The sequence below is a fragment of the Ochotona princeps genome, chromosome 5 (genome assembly GCF_030435755.1).
Source record: "Ochotona princeps isolate mOchPri1 chromosome 5, mOchPri1.hap1, whole genome shotgun sequence".
Classification (NCBI taxonomy): Eukaryota; Metazoa; Chordata; class Mammalia; order Lagomorpha; family Ochotonidae; genus Ochotona; species Ochotona princeps.
In genome coordinates, this window is record NC_080836.1 from 43961270 (window position 1) to 43973550 (window position 12281).

The 12281-nt window shown below is 38.1% G+C and overlaps 1 protein-coding gene across 1 annotated transcript; it reads right to left on the minus strand.

Moving 5' to 3' along the window:
- Window positions 1-2396: 2396 nt before the first annotated feature.
- Window positions 2397-9719, minus strand: LOC131480315 (potassium voltage-gated channel subfamily H member 7-like). The gene is made up of 3 exons (XM_058664237.1): window positions 9466-9719; window positions 7578-7808; window positions 2397-2488 (listed from the first exon to the last, which is right to left on the minus strand). The coding sequence occupies exons 1-3, from the start codon at window positions 9539-9541 to the stop codon at window positions 2397-2399; spliced, it is 399 nt and encodes a 132-aa protein (XP_058520220.1). The 5' UTR covers window positions 9542-9719.
- Window positions 9720-12281: the final 2562 nt, after the last annotated feature.

Below are 12281 nucleotides of genomic sequence, written 5' to 3' on the forward strand. Positions count from 1 at the left end.
AAAATTAAAACGGTGCTCTGAGCAATGAGGTTAGTGAGCTGAGATGCAACAGAAATTCTAAGTTCATTGAAGCTTTGAGATGGTTGTAAAAGCTAGTTATTTCAGCAACATGCATGAATGAATGTCCGATTGAAACACACAAAACAAAATCAATAAAACTTTCTTAATAATGGGAAGGAAATAACAGAAAAAAATGAAGAAAAAGGAACAACATAACCCATGGCAGTGAGTGTACCTCTTCTATCAATGTCTTCTTATTGATCATTTTGGAAAAAAAAAACACAGGCGAACAAAATCAGAGTGTCCCAGGAAGCTTCGCACACTTTGTCCAGAATAGGCTTATGTGTGATCATGTTAGAAACTAAGACAAGTAAGTGTGGACATTAATCAATTCCTCTCTCACTTCACCTTCTTCTTTCTGGGCATGGAGCACCATCAACAGCATCTGTATCAATTTTGGGGTTAAAATACAGTATGAGAACCACAAAAATGATACTTTTGTATGCAAGCAGATTTATTTGAATGAGAGAAATGACACAGGGGGCTACCTCAGTCACAAGTGTTACTGTCAAAGACTAAGTTGCTTAAGTAAATAAGTTAAAAATTTAATTAAAATAGAAGCATAGGAGGATACTGTGACATATTGAATCACAACCACGAAGTCAGTGCTCTGTTTTCTCATAATCTGCCTGTGACAAGTTGAAATCTGATGCTCTTAATTGTTCAGTTTCCAATTTTAGTATATGTGCTGCCGAAGCGAGCACAATTGTTCAGTTTCCTAACACATTTCCTTATTATGGGGAGTTTTGCTCAATGCTAAGGCTTCTTGATAACTCAGTATTGTTAAATGCAGGCAGCACAATAGAGAGAAAACTTTTCTTTGATTTTTATTGACAATAATTTATTAATGAACTTCATATTAGATTTTACATTGCTAGCATTTCTTAGCCCCAAAATCAATACTTGCTAAGAATTTTCAAAAACATTTTGAGGAATAAGGTATGGTACTAGATATAAAATGTCAATATTATGTGACTTATCTAACAATCAGAATAGATGTAAAAAGTGTAGTAATGAAATCAAGATAGGAAAGAACAGGAGACAATTAGGTTTGGCTACGAGGAATTACTGAAGACATTGGCTAGTAGTGGTGAGTGACACACAATTAACTGGCTAATAATTTCTTTTTTTATTTATTATTTTTAATTCACTAAGTACATTGTATTATGTGACACAGTTTCATAGGTACTTGGATTCTCCCCACCCCTCCCCAAACCCTCCCACCATGGTGGATTCCTCCACCTTGTTGCATAACCACAGTTCAAGTTCAGTTGAGATTCCCCCATTGCAAGCATATACCAAACATAGAGTTCTGATTAATAACTTCTGTCTCACATTCTTTGTTAAATATTTTCTGGCAGCTTGGGTAGTTACAGGTAATAATGATAAGCTAACTTCTTAAGTTATTAACAAAATATAGTTCTTAATAAAAAGTTAAAATTGTTCTTAAGAATACTTTGGAAGTGTTTTTAATAAAACAAGAGAAATCAAAATATACGTTCCATATAAATCCCTTTTCCCAAATTTATTTACTTCTTGCTTCCACAAACCTGTTGTATCATCTAATGCTTTTTCCATTCTTTAAATGATTACTGGCTGAACATTTACTTGAAAAAGCTAGTCATCCCACACATTTGGAACACATAAATTAATGATTTGATATTTTCTCTGCAGTAATTAAAAAAAAAACCCATAACAACGACTCAGTAAAAGACACTTTTGGAGAATTGAGAACTAAGTGTTACAGGAGCACAAAGGAGGTAACTGTGAGGGCATCAGCAAAAAATTCACAGAAATTTTTTTTTCCCTATCTTTGGGAAGATGATGGCTTCCTGACAGTGAGAAACTAGGAGAAAGGCAATCCATTCAAAGATTATGATTTACTTACTATAGACAAAGGATACCCTGAAGGGTGAGCAAAGCCTTGGGTGCATAAGAGTGTGTCAATTTTTTAGTACTCAATTATGATGGGAGCGTACAATTTGTAAGAGCAATGAAATTGACAGTATTTGAAGTAATTGATATGTACTGAGCACATTATGAGTACAAAACCAAGCCAGAAACAATGTTACATCCTTTATTGTATGCAACATATTGAATCAGGCAAACGAGACGGTTTTCTTCTATAAATAGATATCATTAAGGGAAATTAACGCACCAAGAAAGTAAATTTGGTTCAGTTCCCGTAGCTATTGTCAGAGTTGAAAATTCAAGCTGGTTTCTCTTGACCTACCCTACTTAGAAACCCAAGCGGATTTGATTCTGAAAGTTACTAAGCATTTTATAGCTAAGGTTTGGCATTTAATCCTGAAAGCCTGAACAAGTTAAGCTAGGTCTTATATAGGGCGTTGAGTCACACTAAATGTCACACTCATACGTGTTATGACCTCAGTATCCATCACATAGGAATCTCCGAGAGTTGGTGTTGCTCTCATAAAATGAGAACAATGAGAGTTCATATTTTATGAGTTTGTCGTACTTATTATTTAATATATGAATTTCATTACAGTGATTCTTGGCTCTAAAAAGTTACTGTTAAGTGATTCACATTTCAGAAATAGCCCCCTGATTGCATTGTGAGGAATGGATTAAAGAAGAGGGAAATTGGAGACTTCATTACTTCAAAAGAAGAATACAGCAGGGCTTAATCAGAGCAGCTGGCAATGAATGGATGAGTGGGAGTAGCATTCGCCAATATTTCACATGTAAGGACTTAGAGGATTTGGCGACCAAAAGAAGAGCACAATGCAGGATGTGCTCCCAAGGTTTCCAGTTCACATGAACAGTTAAATGATGCTGCCTCAAAACATGTGCCAACTGCTCCTGCCCTGTGGCTGAACTATCCCAGGACTCTCCTGGCAGGTTAGCTGCCAGCAATTGATTCAGTAACTATTTATAGCTAACAACAACAATAACAACAACAAAAAAATTCAACCAGACAAAAACCTTTGGAAACCAGTACATGCCAATTCTTTCCACTAAACCTCTCCTTGCTGTCAGCCCTAAACTGACCCTATTCTCAAACCAGTTAGGTATAAAAATAACTGAGCAGTTTTCTCTCAAGCTGGCAGGCAACATGGCTTGTTTTCAGCCCCAGAGAATCTGAGAGCTAGGGTGTTGGTGAGTGTTAAGAAAGAACTGATGAGCAGAGCTCATCCACAGTTTATAGGACATTGTGATTTAACTTGAGACAGAATGAAATAAACTTTTGAATTATATTTGGGGAGGACTGTTTCTTGAAAGTGTTATTACCAACCACAACTGCTGAAACTTGAATTCCATGTAATACCAGAGTCCACGAAATGTGACAAAGCTTAGATATATGAAAGAAAATGAATGTTAGCATTACAGTTGCTACAGCATCCTATTGTGAAGAAACATAGAAATGTATTGCAGAAAGTTAACAAGAACACTGAAACAAATTCTTGCAAGGTTCTCCATGGAAATCTTTCTTATTGCTTTTCACACACATAAAATATATTTCTATTCTTTTTTTTTTTAATCTACCATCTGTATCTCTACACAATCCAAGAGTTAGGAGAGCTGAATATTTTACATGCCTTGGAAGTTATATAAAGCTTTGATTATATTTATTTGTGATGCCAAAATTGTAACTAAACTGTGCTACTTCATTAGTAAGTAACTGTTACGATAAGAAAATAGTAAGAGGACATGCAAATTTCTTTTAGATTCAGAGAACAGGGGTAGAGAGGTGAATGACTTTAAATTTTATGGCTCTCCACATACATAAAGGTTTCTTTATCTCCTAGTTCAAAATATTAATTTTTCTATTAAAATCATTTTAGCAAAATATCTGGGGTTTAGAAGCCAGAAGCAAACATCAGCCACCATACAACAGATTTGCTCAAAGCACACATCAGGTGACCCCTCCCTTGCGTCTCTTCCTTGCTGTCTTCTTCTAGTGCCAAATGCATTATCTTAGCCAAAGTTGGCACTCAGTACACATCTTCACCTCCACTCACAAAAGCACAGCACCTTCTAGAAAGTCTTACCTTGTAAATCTCAGAAATACTAAATTATCACCACACCAAATTTTTTTTTTAATTTTTGTTGGATCAAATAATTACTTCGGCAACTTGATACTGATTGCTTTTACAGAACAGGAGTGTTCATCCACATCTCAGTGACCAGTTCTTTAAGAACAACATCAGTTTAAGAAAAGTAACAGCATGCCTTCCTGATTTGCTAGCATTGTCATTTTTGTACCTAAAAAGCACCATGACAAATATACAAAAATATGCCGACCTTCCTTATAGACTTAATTGCATTTTAAGCCCTGCTTTTCTACTACATAATGACCTTTAATTCTCCCAGAAGAAAATTAATTTGATTTTTCAAATATTTAAGTTGCTTGATAATTTAAATTAAAATAGGTATAGATGAAAGAGTTTAAGACAGTTCTACACCACACAACACCACAAGCCAAATGAGAATTGAGTTAAGAGATAATTAACTAAATCATTTTTTTTCTGTGTTCTTTCTATTCCCATTATCTACAAACTATAAGTTAGTTAGTTAGTTAGAGAAAGTATTTCTCTTAATCATTATTGGCATAAAGGTGCTTTCAAAATGAATGTTTGTTTTTTTTTCTTTGCTAATAAATACATACCCTTTCTTATATAAGCCCTAGTATAATCATGGTTTTGTATAATTAGAATTTTATGTCAAAAGATTTACAGCTTTATCACCTAAAGCAATATTTCACAGCTGCCAAAAATGATTTATGCAATAATGACTTAAACTGTAAAATAGAAGTCTCAAAGGAAAGGATGTCAAATATTCCTACTGAGAATAACTGGGTTTTAAAAATGGATATTCTGATAAACAGCAAGTTCAATTATAGTTAGCATAATTATACAAAAGTGCATGGTAGGCAATGTTGCTGCACAGTGATGAAGTTTGCCACGTACAGCATCAGTGTGAACTCAGTGCACAGTTCACAGGTTTCAGCTGTTTATAAACACACTTTTAAAAACATGCTTTAGAAAATAATGTCTTACTTATACTTTTGCTACTTTATTATGAGCAAACAGAACCATGGAAAGACAATGCTTCAACTTTTTGAGAAATTGCTCGTTTCATTTATGATGTCATTCTTACTATTCTTGTGAAAATTAAATATAGTATACGTAAGGGAAACATTTTCTTTCTATGATTAAGCAATCAAGAAGCTCAAAATTCAGTGACTTCAGGAATAAGTAATTACGATGACTTTGAGACCAAACCAATGAAAGTGTTGCCGATATTTTTCCCTTCTTACTTTTATACAGTGACTGTCAGGCTTCTAATAGGCAAGAATACAAGAGCATTTGAACTTCATAAACTGACTAATTTTGCAGTTCCCATGTCTGAAGTATCAACAAAAGTACAGTTATAGACAAAACCATTGAATATGGCCCAACCTTCACAATGTAAACAGATCACTCAAATTCATTATTTTCATTAGAAAATTGTCTCATTGTGTCATGTTTCTCAAGTCAATGAAGACTAAATAGGTAGTTGGTCATTAAGTCCAAAGTTACTCAGTCCTTGAAGATGTAGTTACATCTAAACATGAAGTCAACAGAAACAATATTCAGTGTTGGTGTTTCTACACACACTCAAACTTCCAAGTAAAGATTCCTGGTCTGAAAACAAGAATTTAATTGATAAAGCCAAGCAAATCACTCAGATAGGTTTACTTTAGCCACAATGAACTAATCTCTTTGCTACAGAAAATTGCATTAACAGGTTTATGCTTCCATATGAAATTGCTATTTTAAGAAAGTTTGAAATGATTTCACACACTCATGCTACATATGTTGACCGAGTTTTGCAAATCATTCTACTTGCATTATAATAGGCTTCTATTTGAAAACACTTCAAAAATATATAAAACATATTTAGGCAGGTAGTATTACTTTTATACTTAATTCTGGAAGTTGATAAATAATTTTGAAGTAGCCTAGGAAACATAATGAACCTACATTATTTTAAGAACCATAATGCAGATTATATCAACATTATGATAAATATTTAGATAGGAAAAAGTATCAAACATTCAAAGTCCAGATGATTTGTATACAGAAGTTATGAGCTGCATTTGATTTGCCCCAAAATCCAATAAATATATAAAGACAGAAAAAAGTGTGCCATTTGTGGCATACATACTATCTGTAATGACTAAAAATTAGTGAAAATTGGAAGAACTTAACAAATATCCTATGTTGTATAATAATTGTTTTCCTTCCAGATTAATAAAAATTTATTAAAGTTTGTGTTGCTTTTAATTCTTTGCTGTATATCTCCACTCAAGTGAAGAAAAACCTAGTAATTAAGAATTGCACATTTTGTGTCACGAAACATTTACTTGTAAGAAAATAAGAGAAAGAGTCACCTTTTCTCTGCTATTTTTTAACTCTGTAGTTTACCAAATGGTGAGTCATTTTATGATACAGGCTATACCACTTCTCACATTTATAAGAAACCTAAGAGTTTTCTAAAAATCTGAAGAGCTACCCATCTGTCTCACTAATTTCTGTCAATGGATTAAAAAGAAACACATGATGGTGTGATATTGAAAAAATAAGTAAAATGAACATACTGTAAAATAATATCACCTTTAAATTCTAAGTTGTTAAATATAATTAATTATGCACATTTCAGAACATATATTGTTAAAATGCCTACATTTGAAGATTCATAAAAATGAATTAGTAGACAATTTGTTTAGTGCGTGGGTGTCAACTAATTATGTATTTCTTGTAGAATTATTGTAGGGCTAGCATTTGTGCTTCTGTAGAAAGCCTAAAAAAGAAAGTGTGCCCTTGAAGTTGAGATATGACCTTAAGTTTGAGGTGTCAGTATTGCTGCAGCTGTAAAAATGAATAATAATAATAACCTCATAGTATCACAATCTCATTTATACATTTCCTATTTGGGGATAGTTCTTGAATACATGAACATCCTTGATGATTTAAAGATACATAACTTTAATGAACTAATTTTTAATATTTCCCTACATCATCTGCAATTGTGTATCAAAAGGACCAAAAGAAACAAGGAGTATTGCCTATAAAACAGAATAAGAAGAGCAAGAAATTCTCTCATCATATAAAACCAGCCATATAGTTTTCTACAAGACTTTAATTTGTGAAAAACTCTTATGTTCAAACAGATGAAATGTCATTTCTCTGATAAATGCATATCAATAGTAACAAATGCATACTAATGATCTTTGCATTACTACTCATAAAGGGGATTGTGTGAGAAAAATTTGTGACAGTTAGTCCTTGGTGATATTAACTTACTGCACTTTTGAAGAATTCAGAGTAATCTTCCTGAAATAAAATTTCTATAAGTTTATTACTGAATTATCATGATTCTTGGATCTTGTGATACCATAACCAAAAAGTACATTTATAACAGACTGGAACTTCATTGCATAGAAAATTTCAACAAGCACAAATTTTCTCAATGGAGTAAAACACAAGGAATCGTAAATAGATAAACTTTACCATTTTTGTGATAGTAAGTGACCTCCACTTTCCTCTCTTCTGACCCCAACAATGCCTGGGCAATTTGGGCAATATCATGCCTCTTGGTCTCGGGCCCATGGAGAAAGTCGCAGGTGCACGGCTTCTGCATGACATCTGGCCTGGAGAAACCAGTCATCTCGCAGAACCCATCATTGCAGTAGATGATGGCACAGTTTTGCACTCTGGCATTTGCAATGATGAATTTTTTATCTGGTAATGAGAAAATAATAAGGCATTAGAAAAGTTCCACAAGGTTCTCATTAACAGTAAATAAATTTGTTGCATAACATAAGATCTAAAATGCAGGTGCTTCCCCCAAATTGCTAATGTGCATGGTCTTTCCAAGAAAAGAGAAAACACAAAAAAACCTACACATTTTAAAAAGAAAATTAACAGGTCTGAGTAATTTTAACACAAATTATTAAGGAACCAATTTTCAAATTGTAAGCAAAGAATTTCTCCAAAATCTACTTGTCTAGTCCTACAACTCTCAGGGGTCCCAATAGATACTCAGGCAGGCAGGTGGCCCATTGACATTTACAGAATGCCATTTAATACAAGGTAAATATTTTCAAAGATGAAGCAGTGAAACATCAAATTTCTCACTTAAACCTCACTTAAGACTTAAATACTTCCCACGAATTATTATTCTTGGATTTGGCTTTTCTATATCACTCAAAGCAAACTATATAGCATGCTAAATACAGTCAATTAGCATTGGCAAGGAAAGCAATTTTTAGCAGTTCAGTTATTCAAAGGGTCATCATTTCATCAAATGTTTTTTCCAAAAGATAAAATTATCTACACCATCAGCATCATGTAACACTTCTTCACTTTTACTTTTGGAGAACCCTGAATTTCTGTGTAGTATGCCGGGATTCTAATACAAAAGGTTAATTACTTTTCACCAAAGTCTATATTGACTGTTTCCAGACACAATGTAGAACAGTATGGGCAACTTTATTTTTTTACATGGTACCAGATCTTTCCTCATTCCACAAAACGTAAAGCTGAAACCACTGTAAAATATCCAACATAGATACGTGTTAGCATACTCAGGGAAAGCTAGACGGTATACTATAAAGTGTGGGTTTTAAATTAATATATTTATATAACAGTATCATATTCCCTATAGTTAGTCCTTGTGATAGCATTGAATTGCTTTGCATTTGTTCTTGGTGGGATTTGTTTAATGGATTTCAATGTGTAAATTTCTAGAGGGAAAATCTAAGGTTGTATTGAAAGCACAGAAATAGTCTTTTGAATAACCAGCTGTTTACATTAGGAGCCAGCATAGAAGAAATACGAATTTTCCCCCAATTTTCCTGCTTGGATACCATTTGTATTGATTCAACACCAAGTTCAGCCTCTGTAAACTAGTACCCTGCAAGCATCCTTGAAAGAGCAGGACCCTGCAATGTAACCACGGTAAAACAGTTTGCATAGACATTTACATCGCCACTACCATGCACAGTCTCCTGTTCCAAGAGTCTGCTCTGCTCTGCTCCTGACTTTTTAAAAAGTCTACAGTAAAATGGTCCGATAATTAAAAACCCAGGTTATACCAACACTTTCCCTTTAAGATAGTACAATTTTTCTAGTAGGACATTAAGTAGCAAGGCAGATAATGGGGCGGTGGAAGAGGAGGATCAAATTCCCATCTATAATGGAGACCACAATCTAAAATGTAAATCAAAATTAATATCAGAGGGAGAACCCTCCAGCTGCCATCCTAAGCTCCTGGCTGGGTTTCACAGACTCAACTTGACAGAGCCTGGAGTTGTAGGTCTCCAGCTCGCGCGAGTGGCGGACGCCAAGTGCACTGTCAAAGCAGAAAGCGAGGGAGAGAGAAAACAAACTGACTTACTTTGCCCTTCAAATTTCCGTATGATGGTCCCCAAAAACGTGTTTTGCGGTGCCACATGCCCCCTGCGAACAGGCATGATGAGCCGGGGCTCCGAGGAGCGCTTCCGCGAAGCTCTGGAGTTCTCCCGGGATCTCTCCTCTGCTAGAGCCCAGGCCAGCGAGCGAGCCGCTCTGGTTGGCAGAGCATCCTCATTTGAAACCAGAAGGCTCTTCCCATAGCACCCCTGCTAAACACCCGCTCTCCCCAGCCCAGTCCGCTCCATTCCCTCGCCTTCCGAGGGGCCTCGCCGGACTGCGCGGGTGAGAGGGCTTGGGGGTGGGGAGCGGGCAGGAGGCGGGGTGAGGGGAGGTGGCGGGGGAGGGAGCAGGGAGGGAGCGTGGGGGTGGGGTGGGAAGGGGGCGGGGAGTCACAAGGGCAATCGATCTGCTTCTCTTCCCCCAAACAGCGCTAATTTCCTAGTGCAAATGGGCTTAACCTGGCTGCTTCCCAGCGTCCTGGGTTCGGCTGAGGGTGTGAGAGGGGTGGAGGGTACTGTGTGTGGGGGGGTGGTTATGGAAGACTTGTGCAGCATTTGCAGGAGGGGAGAAAGAAAAAAAAAAGAGGCGGTGGGGGGAGGTTGACGTTTTTATCTCCGCCCTCTCCCCCTACACACACACACACACACACACACACACCCTTTATACTGAGAGCTTGGGCGCCGCCAAAGCTCGGATTACTCAAGCGTGCATTAGCGGAAGCCAGCCAAGAAACCTCCCAAACTCAGAGACAAACAGCCACTCTGGGAAGGTAATCTCCAGGGCTACTAGCCACGAACGGGGCTGTAGCCCTGAGCTCCTCACGCCGCAGTGGCTCCAGAACCCTTAGCTGCAAGAAAGGACAGTTGGGGTGAGGGGTGGGGGACGCCAGACCCTTAGACAAGGGGTAAAGGCTGAAGAGGAGCCCGTCCGAGGTGCCTGGCTGGCCGGGACTGCAGCTCAGAGCCCAGGGCTCGGTCGGGGTGGACGCCAGGGCCAGTGGCGGGCTTGGTGGAGCCGGCCCTGCCCAGCGCCCAGCCGCGCCTCCAAGGCACCGAAGGCGGCCAGCGCCGCTGAGCATGCCCAGTTTCAAGGCTTGAACCCTCAAGGAGTTGAGATGGTGGGAGCGACTGGTTCTCCAATTGCCAAAGGTTGCGAGAAAGACCAAAGAAGCCAAAGACTGGCTGAGTGACTGATAGAAAAGCAGGAAAGAGTTTGAAATGGGCGAAGCTGGGCGCCAAGGGGAAGGAACAAAAGGTGGGTGGGGCTAAGAGTTGCTAGCTTGCCTGTGACCTCTGGTGCCACTTGGGTGCGAGCACGCTGCTCACATCACTCCACTCTCCCCTCCACCGTGTCTAAAGGGTTCTCTCTGGTGGGACAAGAGAAGGTTCGGGGAGGTGGGGGCGCAGGTAGGGCAGAATAGAGTCCTCTGGGTTGTTGTTTCTCAGAGATGATTAACGCAGTAGTCTCACAAATGTGCACTTCTGTCCCTGCTGTCCTCTGGAGTCTTAGGAAACTCAAGGTGACAAGCCCTGTCAGGAAAGTGTGTTGAGGACGCAGTTCGCCTTGCCTCGTTTCCCTCCATTTATGTTATCTCCGTTTCTAACCTAATAGCCTCTCTCACGTCTCCCTCTGCAGATGGAATTTGCCACCACTTCACCTGACAGAAGTAGTACACGGTCGAACGTCGTTTTCCAGCTGCTGATAAAGATCCGGAGACTATTATCTTGCATGAAAGTTACAAGGGGTTCTTTCAGCCCACTAACCCGCTTTGCCTGGATGTTGAGTCAATCTGTCGGGCTCAGATTTTCTCATTCACAAATCTGAAATTCAATTACGAATATAGAATTGAGAAGGATCATGAAGCAGGGTTAACTTATATAGGTAGGTGAAACATGTGGATCGCAATGAGCAAGGAAATAAGCGTGCTGATTTTTATTTTGCATGCCCAAAATCCCATACCAAAATAAAAATTCCAAATCAAAACAAAAAATTTGAGCAATTCCCACTTCTTCATATCAATGTAATAAGAATGAGTCAAACGGAAGACATTGCCTAGGAATATTATTTTTTTCAGTTGATCAGCTTATTTTAAAAATAATCTGTAACAACACCCAGATTCTTAGTTATGTCTCCTGAATCTGCAGTTATCTCTCTTGGAACACACACGCACACACACACACACACAACTTCTCCATTCACAGCCCTTTTCCGCCAAGCCAAGCCCTCCAAGTAGATCCCTAACTACAGTCAAGCTTTTCAGAGGCGCCCTCTCCCAGTTGCTGAACGCATGAGGAACTATCCTTGGTGCTGACTCTGTGATTACTCTTAGCAATTTCGCTGCTTACAACTGGCAGACACAGATAACAGAACTGCAAACTCAAGCAAGTGCCCCCCACATATCCACATTTATCGCTCTTCTTCATTAGACAGCTACAGGATCACCGAATATTTACACAACCCCTTTTGTTTCTATTTCGCTTTTAATCGAAATCCAACCTCACCATCCTCCCAAAATGTGTCAAAGACTCCAGAGAAGCTATATTTTGTGTGAATTGTAGTTAAGCTTTCATGTACTATCTTTATTTTTTTTAAAAAAGGCATATTGATATGATCATGCAACAGAAATATGTGGAAATAGAACGTGGAAAATAGTTTAAAAAGCAGCAGAGACCAAGACCATGGCTTGACAAACTAATCCTCTACCTGTGGCACTGGCATCCCATATGGGTGTAAATTCATGTCCCAGCTGCTCCACTTCCAATTCAGCTCTCTGCTTGTGGTTTGGGAGGGCAGTGGAGG